The sequence below is a fragment of the Haliaeetus albicilla genome, chromosome 31 (genome assembly GCF_947461875.1).
Source record: "Haliaeetus albicilla chromosome 31, bHalAlb1.1, whole genome shotgun sequence".
NCBI classification, from domain to species: Eukaryota; Metazoa; Chordata; class Aves; order Accipitriformes; family Accipitridae; genus Haliaeetus; species Haliaeetus albicilla.
This window is the reverse complement of record NC_091513.1, coordinates 2,099,576-2,116,527: the sequence shown is the minus strand read 5'-3', so window position 1 is coordinate 2,116,527 and position 16,952 is coordinate 2,099,576. Positions and strand designations below refer to the sequence as shown.

Genomic DNA, 16,952 nt, shown 5'->3' with positions numbered 1-16,952 from the left:
AGCATCTCTCTGTAGCTGAGGGAAGGATCATCAGTGATTGCCTCAGCCTGTTTCCCAGCAGGTTCCCCTGGAGCCCCAGGGACACCTGGAGGGAGCCCAGAGGGGGCAGAGAAAGGGCTGCCTTGGGCTGGTCCTCTGCTGCTGAGCTGGGCTGGGCTCCTGGGCTGGAGGGAGCTCATGGCAAGCAGGCAGCACTGCAGAGAGACAGCTCTGCCCAGGAGCAGCTCCTCTGCAAAGCACAGCAGGGCTGAGGGCACTGCCTGCAGGCACCGAGGGCAGAGGAGGGAAGGGAGAGGGAGGTTAAAGGCAGTGTGGGGTGTGAGGACAGAGGAGAGATGACCTGGAGAAAAATCTTGACAGCCCTTCACAGGGTAAGTCTCTGGCTGCAGGGCAATGCAGGGGCAGTTCCTGGAATGACCTCCTAAAGCTGGCACATCCCAGAGCCTGTGGGGTCTGTTAGGAGGATTCTCACAGTTTCTTTGCTATAGAAAAAAATAAATGTGCTTTGGAGTACAGCTTCCCTGCTGCACCGTCAGAAGGACAGGACATGTTGGCTCCTTTCACCGGCGAATGACTGCAGGGGTGTGAAGCCGGGTGTGCAGCCAGGGGTGCCCAGTTCTGTTCTTCCGAGCAGGGACCCTGTGCCCAAGGGGTCTGCGTGCCAGGGACTTTGTCTCCTGCCAGGGTCAGCTCTCCTGCCCTCCCCTCCCCACAGCAGTGCAGGGAGAAGCTGTAGGTGGAAGAAAGAAGTCCTGGCAGGAGAAGGTCCTTCTGGTTTGAGAAGGTGCTGCGTGGGTGAGGCCTTCTCACAGCTCCAGAACACCACAGGACATTTCTGAGGAGACTTTTCAAGGGGAAGGTAAAGGCAGGGCTTGCTATAAAGGTAAGAAGCTTTTCTGAGTCTGTGTTTTCTCTTTCCTTCCCTTGGGCAATTTGTGGGGAGAAATGGAAAAGGAGCTCTCATGCTTGAATAAGTCCCTGAGACTCCTGAGCTGTAACTTTGAGTCACCAGTAGGTCTGATAGGAGCCACCTAAAGTGCCTTTAGCTACTCCTCTGCCTGTGGACAGCACCAGCATCACCTTTGCTGGATGCAGCAGGGTTGTTCTAACCCGCACTTTTCCACCTGCACAGGAACATGGACCCAGCCAGTGCCCTGCCAGCAGGCACGTTTCTGTAGGGCCAAGGTGAGTGCACAAAGGTTGGGATAGGGTGTCTGAGAAGTGACAGGGAAACACTTCCCAGGAGGAAAATCTTCTGGCAGCAGGGGATTGACCAGGGAATGAGAGGAAACTAAAACCAGAAATGCTGTGGGAGGGAGAATTCAGAAATCTCTCCATCATCCCCTCCAATGCAGACCCATTCCTGTGAGCAAGCCCCCTTGCCTCCTCTTCCACACAGCAAAGCCTCTGCCCTCAGAGCGGGGGGATCCAAGGCATGAACCATCTCCTCAGCAGCCAGAGCTCCAGCAGAGCCACAGTGCAGCTCTCCAGCCACGTGCCCAGTTCCCTCTGCAGAGCCCAGGGGCTGAGAGCAACTGCCTGGCACTGTTGGTGTCTGGGAGGTGGCATGCACAGCTGGGTAAGGGTGACACTTTCCCGAGTGCCCAGCTGCCTCTCCCCTTGCCTTTCTCAGCCAGACCCTCACTGTATTGTTCCTTGTTTCTCTACTTGTCTGTGTACTGTTATCTTGTTCCTGCTGTCAGGTTCTCTGGGGATGGGACTTTCAGCTGCAGAGTCACACACTGATCTTGTAGGCCCTTTCGTGGAGGTATGTCCATGGGAAGAAGTGTCCCAGCTTTCCCGTAGTCTGTGGGGTTATGGTCAATGCTGTCTGTGGGCTGGGGCATGAGTTGATTTCCCCTTAGAGAGATGCCATCACATCGGGTCACTTGGCTATCACCTCAGGGTGTCCTTCCAAGCTGTCAGCTGCCCTGCAGGATGCAAACCTGTCCTATAGCAGCTTTGTGTTATCTGAAAGCCCCATGGAAAACCACAGAGAGGCTCTGACTGAGGAAATGCTGTTAGGTTTGTGAAATGAGCCATGTGTGCCCTTGGCTTGAAGCAGGGTTCTGAGACCTACAGAAAGGGTGAGACATTTGGTGGTCTGCAGTGGATGTCTCTGCTCTCAGCAGTTTCTGGTGGCTTTTCAGGGTAACATGGGAGCATGATCACCCTCCATCTCTGAATGGTGAAAGCACAGCACAACTGGGAACTAAAGGGAGGGACAGACCAGCTCCCTTTCCTCTGCACTAAGCCACAGGCAATCCGCTTGCCTCGCAGGACTCGCTCTGTTCTCACTGAGTGCAGCAGAAATGATGAGGGTTTCTGAGAGCCACGAAAACTCCCCAGGGGCCATGGGGGAGCTGTAAAAAACCCTAGAACTCTTAAACTTCTTTTACCACTGTGGTTCCTTAGCACTGGGATGGCAGACTGGCCCCTGCCCCCACCATTCCCTTGAACCCACTGCTGCAGAGCAGGGCTGACTTTTCAAGAGCCCATGGGCAGAGGCCCTGCTCTTCATTGCACACTTGACCAGCCAAGCAGGGCTCAAACCACAGGCCTGAAGGAAGGTCTCCTAGAAAGAGAAAAGGGTCTGTGTGTGTGGGAGCGGGAGGGCCTGTGGGAAATGGCTTTGATGTTGCTCAGAGTAGTCTCCCATAACTTGGCGCTGTCTTTCTCTCCTATGACAGGTCCTCCTGCCCAGAGGAAGAAAATGTCCAACAGCAGTTCCATGACTGAGTTCCTCCTCCTGGCATTTGCAGACATGCAGGAGCTGCAGCTCTTGCACTTCTGGCTCTTCCTGGGCATCTACCTGGCTGCCCTCCTGGGAAATGGCCTCGTCATCACTGCCATAGCCTGCGACCACCACCTCCACACTCCCATGTACTTCTTCCTCCTCAACCTCGCCCTTCTTGACCTTGGCTCCATCTCCACCACTGTCCCCAAATCCATGGCCAATTCCCTCTGGGACACCAGGGCCATTTCCTTCTTGGGATGTGCTGCCCAGGTCTTCTTTGTATTCTTCTTGTTTGGTGCAGAGTACTCTCTCCTCACTGTCATGGCCTATGACCGCTACGTTGCCATCTGCAAACCCCTGCACTACGGGACCCTCCTGGGCAGCAGAGCTTGTGTCCACATGGCAGCAGCTGCCTGGGGCAGTGGGTTCCTCTATGCTGTGCTGCACACTGCCAATACATTTTCCCTACCACTCTGCAAGGGCAATGCTGTGGACCAGTTCTTCTGTGAAATCCCCCAGATCCTCAAGCTCACCTGCTCACACTCCTACCTGAGGGAAGCCAGGCTTCTTTTGGTTAGTGCCTGTTTAGCATTTGGGTGTTTTGTTTTCATTGTGCTGTCCTATATGCAGATTTTCAGGGCCGTGTTGAAGTTCCCCTCTAAGCAGGGACGTCACAAAGCCTTTTCCACGTGCCTCCCTCACTTGGCCGTGGTCTCCCTGTTTATCAGCACTGGCATATTTGCCTACCTGAAGCCCCCTTCCATCTCTTCCCCATCCCTGGACCTGGTGGTGGCAGTTCTGTACTCAGTGGTGCCTCCAGCAGTGAACCCCCTCATCTACAGCATGAGGAACCAGGAGCTCAAGGATGGCATTAGGAAAGTGATTTCAGGGATGTTTCTCAATAGTGATAAACTTTCTGTGTCTCTCCACAAATGACTCCCATGTTTTCCCATTGCAGGCCTGTACTTTGTTTCTTACAATTGTTAATATTTTTTGCATTGTTACATCTTGCTATTATGTTCCTGCATAAATTTCTGTATTTATCTCACTCTCCAGAGGAATGAACCTTCTCTGTCTCACATTTAAACTGTATAAGATTGTGTCTAACACTGGGTCAGAGTTGACTCTCTCATAGCATCTCTGTAACGAAATATCATATCCCCAGTGCAGTTCCTCAAGATGGAGTTGTCCTTCCTGAGCTGATGTCAACAATAGTACAAAGGAATTTCATGCCAAGAGGGCCTGTTGTTTCAAAGAGAAAAGCTCATGGTCATGTAGGTAGCTGTTGGAGACCAAGGGTAGGATTTCTGACCTTCCCACTGGTGTGTGGTGACAGTGGAGATGGTGAGTTGTCACTGTGGTACATACCCAGGGCTGTCGCACACATGACAGGGCAGAGGACATCCCCCAGGAGTGTGGAGATGCCTGGAGAGCCTGGGGGATCTCCAGGAACCGTATGTGCCTGAGGTGGGCAGTGACTGTGTAAGAGACTGAATTGTTATCTTGAAGCATTTGCCTCAAAGATTATTAGGTGTGAGGGACTGGGCTGTCATCTCAAGGAACTATGAACTGCTTATCTCGAGCCCTTTGTCTCCGAGATGACCTGTTTAAGCAGGACACTTCTTAAGGACGATTACCTGGCCGTTGAGGCATCCAGGGGAGGAAACGGGGCTGGAGCTGATAAGATACTGGTTTCTGGTGTCGATAACGCGAAGGTCATGTGATAGACCAAACCTGCAGCGCATGACATTATCGAAATATGCCCTATAAAAACCCATAGAGACAAGCTGTGGCGGCCTTTTTTACCACCAAAGAATTGAAGATTGAGGACCAACGGGATGCCCCTGGATCCGTGGTGGTGACTGTCCTTGCAATCCTATCCCAACTGCTCGCTTAATTTCTACCTTTTCTTCCATTCTATCCTATCATCACCATTTTCCACTTTTGATACTTTTGATAATAAAAGCTCTTCTGGGTATATGGCATTTGACCTCGTTTGTGTCTTAATCTCGCTCTTGGGATCATATCGAAACCTTCCCCGACATTGGATCGGGACATTTAAATTGGCGTCACGGACAGGATCCCTTGAGACGAGAGTGCCGTACTGTTTCCCAAATACATGAGACCTCTCAGGAACATAAGGGGGGCAGGCTTGTGGTATTTGAAACTTACGTGCTGCCTTCCTGAGACAACTGCTTCCCCACTCTTTATAAGGTGTTTGAAACTTTACGTGATGCCTTCCTAAGATGACTGCTTCCCTGCTTTTATACGTGAGACCTCTTAGGAACGTGAGGGGAGCAGGCTTGTGTTGTGTTGTGTCTGAAACTTTACGTGCTGCCTTCCTGAGACTACTGTTTCCTCTCTTTGTGTAAGATGAGTGATAGTAAAATTGCCCCTTTGGGGAAAGAAGTTTTGTTTGATTTTTTAGAAAAACATGAAGCGCGACCCTCTGTGCTTGGGATAGACTGGGCTCAGGGAAATTGGCATAATCTGCAGAGCGTTGTTGATCGGATGGTCACTTTACAAAAAGATGCTAGAGTGCAATCAGGGAAAGGAAAAGCAATTGTCTTGTGCCGTTCTTGGTGCCAGTCTGGCTGCAGCAGTGGAGGATAAGGATTGCCACCTCACTGCAGAATCTCAAATTATTGAATCCCTCCAAAGTCTTGTTCAGTCCCTTCTGGGACAAGTGGTGGGAATAAAAGTGTTACTGATTTGTTATTGATTTGTTATTAGTTAGAATTAATCATATTTATAATTTAATAGGAATATGGAATTATAAGAAATATTTTAGCAAAATTATATTTTATATATTTAACCAACAACTAACAGCTGCTGTGCAATCCCCTGTACAGCCCTGTACAAGGCCGGAGGAATTGGTTAAAATCATCTAGTAGGAACATTTAGAACTTAGATAACAGATGTCAGAATTTCAAATTAATAGGAACTTAGGAACTTAAGAAAATGTATTATGTGTAACTATAAGAATTCGAGTATTGTCTGAAATCAGTTAACCACGGAAGCTTTGGTAAAGATTTACCTCGATCTAATTAACAAGAATTCCAATCAGTAGAGTTAAGTGAGATTAACCAATGATTGTTTTAGTATAAGAATATTGATAAGGTGGTGTGACTGAGGGCCAATCACTAGAAATATTAGATTCAAGAATTAACATTCAATGTACTTTATGTAAATCTAATACATGATGGCGAAAATCGTACTGCGCAGAATCACAAAAAGGTCAACTATCGGACAAAGTGAGGAAGACTATGGAAGACCACCAGAGGGCTTCTGAAGACCACCAGAGACCTTCACTGCGCCTGCGTAAAGGACATTTACATATGCTAAGAACTTCCCAGAAATCTAATGAATATGCATAACATTTCTCAGAAATCTAATGAATATGTATGAGTAAGTTTAATACAAGGTGTGTGATTTTGGTGTTCAGGTGTGCGTGGTTCGTGAGAGGACTCACCCGTGCACCCGGCCGTCAATAAAGAAGTGTCTGCTTATCTACACTAAATTGGTGTTGATAACTTCTTTATTCTGAGTTTTTCGGCAACAAAAGCACAACTTGAAGCAGAAAAGAACCAAGTGAAACATTTGCAACTTGCTCTTAAGGAGCAGCTCCTTGCGGGTACTGTCCATGAGGAAATTCCTCCAAGATCAAAAATTGGCTACCCCTTTAAGGACCTGCAGGCAGCAAAAGAGAGAGTGGAGAAGTTGGAGCTGCCTTCATTGCGACCCTTAGTCAAAACTGAATATATTTATGATGATGAGCAGGACCAGTTCCTGATACCGAAAAGGCGGTCGAAGAAATTCTCTAAGACTCGTTTTCGAGTTTTGGAAAGCAGGCATTCTTTATTGCAGCGCTGGATGCACGGGGGATAATTCCACCTAGCGTGCATGTCACAACTTTAGCACAAGCAGGTTATATAGAATAAGTAATTGCATATTAATCAGATTAGTATACATATACATAAAAATGATTGCAACTGATTATCTTAGTACTGCCTACATCCGATCATGCGCAATGAAGGATCCCTTTGAGTCGAAGGGCTGCTTTTGCGACCACCGACCCATTGAAGTTCTTGCTGGCTGTCCTTGAAGTCTTTATTCTTGTCCTTGTTCTTTGATCTTGAAGCTTAACGCAGTTTCAATCACATGTGGTCAGTCTCAACATTGTTCTCATCTAGCGTACAGGAACATCTCGTCCTAAGAGCAAAGAACTGCAAAACTTATGAATAATTACTAGTTAATCACTTGACTAGACTTGGTAATTATCACCCCGGTGACCCTTTGTCCATTGTTTTAACCATAGCGTTAATATATATATCATTTATCAAATCTCACTTTCACAGTCAATGTTACAAATATTCTGATAAGTTAAAATTTTATATAAGCTGGGTTTGATCAAAAGGTAAAGATTGTAGAATATAGGGGTTTGAAGCTCACAATATAGTCATAGAAACTTAGGAACATACAAAATGTGCTGTATACAATCATAAAAGAATAAGTATTGTCTAAAATTACTTAACCATAGAAACTTTGACCAATTTGTTAGTTTGTAGTGTTTTGTCCTAAGAAACTAAGAGAGATCGTTATGGACCTTAGTTCTGTTGCTTAGAAACCCCACTTGCATCAAGATTCCAGTTAGTGGAATTAAGTAAGATTAACCAATGAATGTTTTAGTATAAGAATATTGATAAGGTGGTGTGACTGAGGGCCAATCACACGAAACGTTAAATTCAAGAATTAACATTGAATGTACTTTGTATGTGAATCTAATACATGATGGCGAAAATCGTACTGCGCAGAATGACATAAGAGAGGTCAACTATCGGACAAAGTGAGGAAGACTATGGAAGACCACCAGAGGGCTTCTGAAGACCACCAGAGACTTCACTGCGCCTGCATAAAGGGACATTTACATATGCTAATGATTTATCGGACAGTTGTTGATTATGTATGGCATTTCCCAGAAATTTAGTGAATATGTATAACAGGTGTGTATTTAACCTGCATGATTAAACCAGACAGGTGCACACACTAGGTGGAATGATCCCCTGCGTGCCCAGCGCTGCAATAAAGAAGTGCCTGCTTCTTAACTTCTCATTGCTGTTAAGGAGTTTTATTCCGGATTTTGGCAACAGTGACCGGCTTATCAGCACAAGGTAGAAGGAAGAAGTCTCCGTGCTGTGCGATGCCTAAGGAGGAAACCGAGTGGTGAAATGAAAACTCCATTCAAGAATTCCTCTCCATTTTTGCTGCTATCAAACAAATAAGAGTTAATTTGCAAACTAGTCGCCAGGCTCACGTCCCAAGGGACCTTGCTTTGGTGACTGCGATCAGTTGCTTCTGGTGCTGCTAGAAACACCTCCAACTTTTGGTGAAAATAGAAAAACTGTACGATTGTGGTGTTACATTTTATTTTCTTAAGGGAAGACATTTTCCAGGTGTCCAAGAACCCAGATTTTGCTGTGGTGTCAATGAAGGTACTTTACAAATAGACCTCTTTCATCATGTCTCACATAACAAGTTCATGCTCACCCCCCAACACATAAATTCTTTCTAATTCAAGACAAAAAAACTTTCTACATTCACATATAAAGCTGAATTTTCTTGTTGTTTCCTTCCTTGTTCAAGGCAGAACCATCAAGGGAATCTACCTGTTATCTACTGAACACCATAAATGTGATTTACGACTGTTTAATTTCTAACAGTAAAACACTTATTTGGAACTTACACTTGGAAGAACAAAGTTAAGATCTTTGAAATCAGGTGATAACTTAACATTTTGCATTAAACACTATTTTCTAAGCATTGATTTCTGCATATATGCTGTGAATAGGTTTCTTTTGTACTCTTTGTGAAGCTGATGGTAACATTAAGACTTAGAATACATGGAAAAGGAGGTGAACCTTTCCATGCTGACTGGAAGGAATTTAACTAAATCTTGACTTTTGCGGTAAGAGGTGCACTGAAGCTTCCTCTCTCTTGCTCCCTCTCAGTTTATTTTTGGAAGGCCCAAGAAAAAAGGGTTGTTAACTTATTGATAGATTTATTATATGGTAGAAGCACACGTAAAAAAAATTAACACGCTAGCTAGAAAAGTATCTGATTGTTAATTGTGAGGATAAACTGACTCCCCTCATCTTTTTTGTTTTTTTTGTTAGTTCATACCAATCCAGATCCAAAGGCTCCCGCAAGCAAAGTCTTTACTAAATTAATTGTGGAAGCAAACAGCCCTGGAATCCAAATTGGAAGAAAGATGAAGTGTATGCCGCTTATTTGACAAGCCAGGAATTACTATTTGCCGCTAAACAAATAATGCAACAAATTGCCATGAAAGAAAAAAGACTGTGAAGCAACTGAGCATTTTCAATGATCTTTTCATTTTCACAGCATACAGACGCTATTCATAAGACGTACTTAATAATTATATTCTTATTCATTCAGATAAGGAACTGTGCAGAATGGTCTAAAGTAAGGCGACTTTGCACAGCTGCAAAAGAACGTTTGAGAACCGTTTAATCGACAAGTGCCAATTAATGTGAACTAGCGTGCCTAGTAAGAAGTAAGAAGCAAGGTGGAAAACTTTAACCATAAACACACAATATGCTTTAATTTTAGCTCCTCCTGCTCAAGGAACAGGGCCTCGGAGACACTGGTGTTAATTCTCTTTTGGCTGGGGACGGGGAGGAAAGAAAGAAAACAAAGAAAGAACTAAAGTACCGGTTTTAGTAGCAGGCAAAACTAGACATTGAACATTAGGAAAGGAGTCTGAAAGCTTGAAAAATCTCATTTATTTGTTTGTTTGTTTGTAGTACAGCTGTATTCCACTACTGCCTGCATGTTAGGTTCTTTGCTTTCTCCTCTCCCATCTCAAAGGATATAGATGAACCAGAAAAAAGACAAAAGAGTGATTACAGCTACAGAATTGATTCCACATACAGAGAAAGTAAACTGCCCAGCTGTGAGAAATTAAGGGCATGCTGGTCTGTAAATGCAAAACTGTTGTTTGTTGTAGATATGGTGATTTTTGGATAAAAAGAAAGGGTTTGGGGAAAAAAAAAGGTTTATTGTATGCTTTGAGTAAACTAAAGAATGAAAATGGAATGGAAATTGGAAGAACCCAATTTAGCTGCACCTCTGTCAACTTCCCTTTTCGGGAAATGAACGTGGGTCAGCGCTGCTCTGATACCAGAGGTATTGTCTTTGAAGATGTACGAGTTCCAAAAGAACCAATTGTTGAAGTTAAATATATAAAAATAAATATGACCAAACGCCATGTTTTCATACCAGATGTACTACTAGAGCATTTTCAAGGTTGTTCCTTGACATTTAGGACGCGCGATTGATTATATCGCTTGGGTTTTCAAGCGTACAGCTCAGCACTAAGTAAATCTAGCTATGCAGTAACTCCTGGGATTCTTCTAGAACTTACTGATGATAACAGTAAAATCTCAAAGAAAACTCCACCCAAACCCCTGAAACTCAAGTCCTGTCAGGACAGACTTAAGTTCTTCAATTTTTATGAACAGGGATTTTCAGGGAAGGAAAAAAAAACCTCTGTGAGGGACGTAAAACAAGACTCACGGTATTAATATGAGCAGAAAACATTGCCAATCACGCCGCTTAGCAGGTTTTAAGAAATACAAATAAACAGCAAGCTAAGTACAGATCTCATGAAAAGTAAAGCACAACTTCAAAATTCAATACTTAATCCCCGTGCCTAAGTGGATTTTAGAATTAAAAAACTGAAAGTCTAATTCAACTTACAGTTGAGAACCTGATCCAAGTTATGGAGAATTCCTCGAGTAAAATTTCCTGAGTGTGCTGGATTTGCAAAGTAAGAAATTACGATGACTATATTCTTCTTGGATGTCATAGAATTTTAAGCCGGCAAAGGTTAACTTAGTTTATTTCGTCATTCTTGGCACTACGCTTCCATTGCAAAGGCATTCGCGGGTGATGTTGCAAACCAAGTAGCTACAGACGCAGGGCAGATTTTTGGAGGAAATGGATTTAATACTAATATCCTGTAGAAAAACTCATGAGAGATGCTAAAATCTACCAGGTGAGTAAAAGAGAGAATGTGACCTTTACAGTCATGCAAACATTTTCTATCAAATAAACTGAAAGGCTACTTAGTTGAAATCGTGATGTACACATACTAAAAAAAAAAAAATGGAGGATGAGAGCAATAATCCTTCCATTTAATGAAAGGGCATGCAAATCAGGCAAATTCTTGCACACAAAACTCTTTGCATTCGATCAACAACTTAACCTACGCAGGAGGAAGAAACTTACTGGTGTGGTTTTGCTTTTCTGATGTGGTAACTCTTTGAATTCATGGAGTCTTCATTTTGAAGCTTTGGAACTCTTAGAAAAAAGCGCTGTAGAAAATAGTGATCAAAATACCGAGGCTTGCTTTGGTATTCTGGAGGTAGATGGTTTACGTGTGATGTTCTCTTCATCACTTCTTGCTGTGCTCTAAACTTTCCGTCTGAAACTTTGGTATCCTAAACTGGGCAGATTACTTCAGCTGAGGTGACGTGCGGAAAACAGACTCCACAATCAGTGAGATTGTAAAGTAGGTATGTTCATTCAGCGCTGGGCGGCACGAGGGGTAGTCCCACCAAAGTCGTGCGCGCCCGACTCGGCAGTTCGCCTCAAGTTTATACAGTCAGGTATTACATATTCACAATACGCCTATACATATGCATGACCTATCCCCGCTCCATATTAAAATTAGCTCCAAGAGGTCATTTCCATAGTCCCCTCCCAACTGTGCCTGCGCAGGGCCTCTTTATGGTGGTCGTCTGGTGGTCGCAGAGATGAAGATAGATGACTCCTCTTTGTCACCGCTAGTAACCTCTTTCCTTGCGCAGGCTCAGTGATTTCTTGGTATTCACCCAAGCCGCAAGACCAGTCTTAGCTGGCTCTTGGGGCCTGCTCCTGCTTCTTATCAAGGACTGTCTTTACCTCATTGGCTGGTTCTTGGGACCAGCTCTTCTTATCAAGGGCTGTCTCTACCTCAGCTAATTTCAACAATGTAAGCACTAAACATCATCTTTCACCCCCCTTTATTATGTCTACTGAGATTCTTTTGACTCCCCTTGTCTCACTGCCAGTACATTTTCAGTACCCCTCTGCAAGGGCAATGCTGTGGACCAGTTCTTCTGTGAAATCCCTCAGACCCTCAAGCTCTCCTGCTCAGATGCCTACCTCAGGGAACTTGGGGTGCTTGTAGTTGGTGTCTGTTTAGTCTTTAGGTGTTTTGTGTTCATTGTGCTGTCCTATGGGCAGATCTTCAGGGCTGTGCTGAGGATCCCCTCTGAGCAGGGACAGCACAAAGCCTTTTCCATGTGCCTCCCTCACCTGGCTGTGGTCTCCTTGTTTATAAGCACTGGCAGTTTTGCCTACCTGAAGCCCCCCTCCATCTCCTCCCCATCCCTGGACCTGCTGGTGGCAGTTCTGTATGCGGTGGTGCCTCCAGCCATGAACCCCCTCATCTACAGCATGAGAAACCATGAGATCAAGGGTGCCCTGAGAAAACTAATGACTGGATGCTTTTTAGAAGGAATAAACTGCCTCTTGTCTTCTGCATAGTACTTATATCTCATTACAGACCCAACCTGTCTTTTGCTGGTCTTTTTATGGTGATTTTGGGTGTGGTTTTACTCCTTCTATTTTGCTTTGTTTTACTTATCTGAATGCTTTCCACAAAGAAATGTCTTTATTCCTCCTGTTTCTAAATCACAGTCTATCCATCTTTTCTGTGCCCTGGAGGCTGTGCAAATGAGCTGTGCCCTTCTTTGTGTTTAAGCAAAATAAAGGGCCCTGCAGTGTCTTTTTTTCTGAGATCCTTCCTCCGAGACCTTCTCTGTAGCTGCAGGGAGCAGTGCCTGTGTGCAGAGGGGAAGAAGAAAAAGAGTCCCGGATCAGCAGCAGTGCCAGGGAGCAGCAGTGCTTGGTCTTTCCCGAGCTGCTCTCTTCCCACTTCCATGCTTTCCTTCTGAACCCTTCGATTGGTGGAAGGCCTGAGTGCTCTTCAAGCTTGGTTAGAGCCCTGCGGTGTGTCAGGCCTGTGACTGCAGGCAAGGACAGGCAATGGGCACTTGTGTGACAGAGCTGGCCTCCATAGCAGCACTTCCGTCGTACAAGGGGATCTCCTCAGGCCTTGTGCCACAGTTGCCCCCCAGCCCTGGGGCTCAGCCCTCTCCACCCCCGAGGAGCTGCTGTGCCCTTCAGAGGGTCTGGGGCTGTGGGGTGAGTGCCCAGAGCTCTGCCGCAGCCTGTGGTGGGCACTGCTGTGGGGCCATGCCAGACTGGGCTGCACTGGGGAGAGGGCAGGGGAGGTGGGAATAGTTTAGGGGGAGCTGGGCTGGGCTGGAAAGTGCCCAGGAGAGAAAAATATCTGTGTAGAGGTTGCAATGTGTGGCCATGCAGGGCAAGGACTGACACCAGGGGTTCGTGGTGCAGTGATGGGGCTTGTGGAAAACAGTGAAGACATGCAGGTACAGAGGAAAGGAGGAGGCCGGTTTGTTCCCCCGGTGCCATGGACAGACGTGCAATGTGGCTCAGTGTCTTTGTCACCCCCAGCATCTCTCATTAGCCATTTTCAGCACTTGCTGGTCACCCCATATTTAAGGGTGAGATTTGCTGGGAGGCCACCTCCACCTTCCTCCTGGGCCAAGGGCTGCTTTTGGGGAACAGACAGCCCTGCCCAGCCTCGCTCCTTCCCCAGACCCTGGCAGACCCTGGAGCAGAGCTGTCTGCAAAGCTCCACATGGGTCAAGGCTGTGGCAGGGCAGGGGTCGGGTGCTGGGGAAGCTGCAAAAGTAGGAGTGTTGTGGGGGAACTGTGATCTGAAGGCTGCCATTGGGATCACAATGGGGGGAACTTTCCCCATCTATGACTGTACCCTTTCCTGTGCTGTGCCTGCAGAGTGGGGCTGTGGGACCGTGTATGGGCGGTGGGGCTGGGCCAGGAAAAGGACAGGTGCCATGACGCAGCTGCCAGGAGGTGTCAGCAAGGACAGGTACAAAGCAGGAATTTCCTTATATTGCATTTGTTGTGGAGGCATGAGTGTAGGAAAAAAAATTCACTTGGAGATGCTGGTGGCAAAGGAAGTCAAAAGCAAACAGAAGACCTTTGGTCACTTCTGAGAGACCAAGGCTGAACAAGGGCTGCTGCTGAATGGGGAGGGTGATTTAATAACAGCAGGCACAGCTGGTGCTGAAGGAATGAATGCCTGCTGTGCCTGAGTCTTTCCTGAAATGGTCTCCAGGCCCCTGTGCTCAGGGAAAGGCTTCAAGGAAGAGGAGAGCATGCATTGGCATGAAAGTCAGGAAATCCTGCAAGGACAGACGCCAGGTTCTGTCCCTGCAGGGGACTAACCCTGGCAATGGCAAGGGTGGGGGGCTGCCTGGCTGGAACGAGGCGTTTTGGAAAGGTGTTGGTGGACAGCGAGATGGACAGGACAGAGCTGTGTGCCTTGGAAGCAAGGACAGGAGGACCCTGGGCTATAAGAACAGGATCACGGCCAGGTGACTGAGGGAAGGGATTATACCAAACACTGTGTCCAGATTTCAGATCCCAGTACAGGAAAGATGTCAGCAAGCTGGAGCCAGTTTAGCAAAGGGCCCCCATAATGGTCCGAGGCAGGAACACTTTACCTGTGAGGAGAGGCTGAGGGAGCTGGGTTTGTCCAGCCTGGAGAAAGGAAGATCTTGGGTGAAACATGTAGCAGCATTGCAGTGTTCCCAGGAAGACTGAGTCAGGCTCGTGTCCATGGTACGAGACACAAGGACAAGAGGCAATGAGCTGAAAGAAGGGGGTTGGTGTACATATAGAGAAAAGCATTTCCAACATGAGGCTAGTCAAATGCTGGAAGCTGTTTCTCAGGAACTTTGTGCGGGCTTTATCCCAGAAAGTGACCACGGCGTCTTTGGATAAAGCCCTGAGTAATCTGGTCTGGCCCTGCTTTGAGCAGGAGATTGGCCGAGAAACTTCTGAGGTCCCTTTTGCCTAAATGGTGCTGTCCTTCCTCCTCCTTCATCTTTTCAAATGAGGGAAATCTCTCAGGTTCTCCCTGACCACAGAAATAATTCGCATCAGGTGCAGAGCTGCTTCACAGTTGACACCAAACAACCTTGGCCATGTTGTTTGATTCTCTTTTTATTCCCCCCACCCAAGCTCTTCTCTTGTACTGTTGCAAAACCTGCCAAGAGGAACAGCCTACCCTCTTAATCCTTTCCACATTGGTCTTGCATTTCTTGTTTCGTATCCTATTCCTGAGATGGTTGCTGTGGTATTTTCAACTTTGGGTAGCAGCTTGGGTTAACTTTCCTCACAGCAGCTCCTACGGTGCTTTGCATTGCTGGCCAAAACAGTGTTAATAACAGTGCCATGTTTTAGCTATTGCTAAGCAGTGCTTGCACAGTGTCAAGGCCTTCTCTGTTTCTCTCTATGCCCCCTCAACGAGTAGTTTGGATTGCTTGACACTAGAAGAGCAGGGGATGTCATTTAGCAAGGCCAAGCTTCTTGCTCTATATTGGTGTCTGTGTCCCTGTTTTTGGTAGCGGATGGGCAGCAGGAGCCCCTGGGAGAAGAGACAATGGGTTATCCCATGCCGGACACAGCCAAGTCCAACCAGCTCTGCAACAGACCTACTGCTGGCAAAAGCTAACCCATCAGCAAAGCCGGTGGCACCTCTGTGAAAGTGTATTTAAGAAAGGGCACAAATGCCAGAGTGGAACAGGAGTAAGGAAAAAAAAGAGTGTGAGGAAAATTCCTGCAAACAGCAAGGTCAGTGAAGAAGAGGGGGAGGAGGAACTCCATATGATGCAGAAGAGATTCCCCTGCAGCCTGTGGAGGATCAAATGCCAGAGAAGTTGGATATTTCCTGAAAGAACTGTAGCCTGTGGGAAGGATGCCACAGGAAAAGCATAAGGAGGGAGCAGCAGAGGTGACCTGTTAGGAACTGACTGTAGTCCCCATTCCCCCTTTTCCCACTCACAGGGAAAGGAGGTAGAGGAGTCAGCAATGAAGGAATGAAGCTGAGCCTGGGAAAAAGGAGAAAGGGGAGGTGCTGTTGTAGTATTTAACTTTTCTTCTCACTATCCAACTGCCCTGGGTGCAGCTGGGACAGAGTTAATTTTCACAGGAACCTGGGAGGGGGCACAGCCAGGACAGCTGACCTGAACTAGCCAAGGAGGTATTCCATACCATGTGACATCATGCTCAGTATACAAATGGGGAACGGACTGCGCGGGGGCCTCTCAGCTTTCAGTGGGGGAAGTGGCAGAGCATCAGGTTCCGGGTGGTGAGCAGTTGCCCTGTGCATCACTCATATTAGTATATTCTTTTATTAGTTCCATTGTTGTTGTTGTAACTACTCTGTTTGTGTTGTCCCAGTAAATTGCCCTTATCTCAACCCGCAAGATTCCGTTTCTTTTCTTTTCTCCTTTCTGATTCTCCTCCCCATCCCACCGGATGGGGGCAGGAGGAGTGAGCGAGTGGCTGCGTGGTCCTTTGTTACCAGCTGGGCTGAAACCACGAAAACAACCCTATTTGAATTGGTAATAAAATAAGTTAATTTTCCTCCTTTTGAGTCTGTTTTGCTCATGACTAATTGGGAAGTGATGTCCCTGATTTCAGAACAAGCAATTCAACATTTTTTCTCCTTCTGTACTGTTGAGAAGGAGGAGTGAGAGAGTGACAGGTGGGCAAAGAGGTGAGTAAAAGACTGATTGGATGCATCAGGGTCTCTTCTGGGGCTTAATGATGCTATCAGTGTCCTGGAGGAGCTGACAGAGTTTTCAGATGACACAAACCTGAGGTGCGGACCAGTCCATACACTGGAGTGCTGCCTTCTGGAGGAACCTCGACAAGTTGGCAGAGTGGGCCAAAAAGAACCTACTAGATTTCAGAGAGAAGAAATGCCAAGTCCTTCCCCTGGGGTGGCCTAACCCTGGGCAACAGCCCCCGGTAGGGTGCAGCTGAGCAGAAAAGGCCCTGGGGGTCATGGTGGACAACAAGCTGCCCAGGAGTCAGCAGTGAGCCCCTGCAGCCAAGAAGGCCAAGAGCAGCCTGCCTGTATGAAGAGAAGCATGGCCAGGACATGAGAGGGAAGGATTCTCTCCCTCCATTCACTGCTTGCTAGACCACATGCACAGCCCTGCACTGAGTTTGGGGCCTCCTGCCCCCA

The 16,952-nt window shown here is 46.7% G+C and overlaps 1 protein-coding gene across 1 annotated transcript; it reads left to right on the top strand.

The window, feature by feature from the left end:
• The first annotated feature begins 2,626 nt into the window (after positions 1-2,626).
• Positions 2,627-3,789, top strand: LOC138683168 (olfactory receptor 14A16-like). The gene has a single exon (XM_069774695.1). The coding sequence runs from the start codon at positions 2,627-2,629 to the stop codon at positions 3,671-3,673; it is 1,047 nt and encodes a 348-aa protein (XP_069630796.1). The 3' UTR covers positions 3,674-3,789.
• The last annotated feature ends 13,163 nt before the right edge of the window (positions 3,790-16,952 follow it).

Bases quoted from the DNA above. Each gene is read 5' to 3' on its own strand.
- LOC138683168 (XM_069774695.1), top strand. From the start codon at position 2,627: ATGGCTTTGATGTTGCTCAGAGTAGTCTCCCATAACTTGGCGCTGTCT.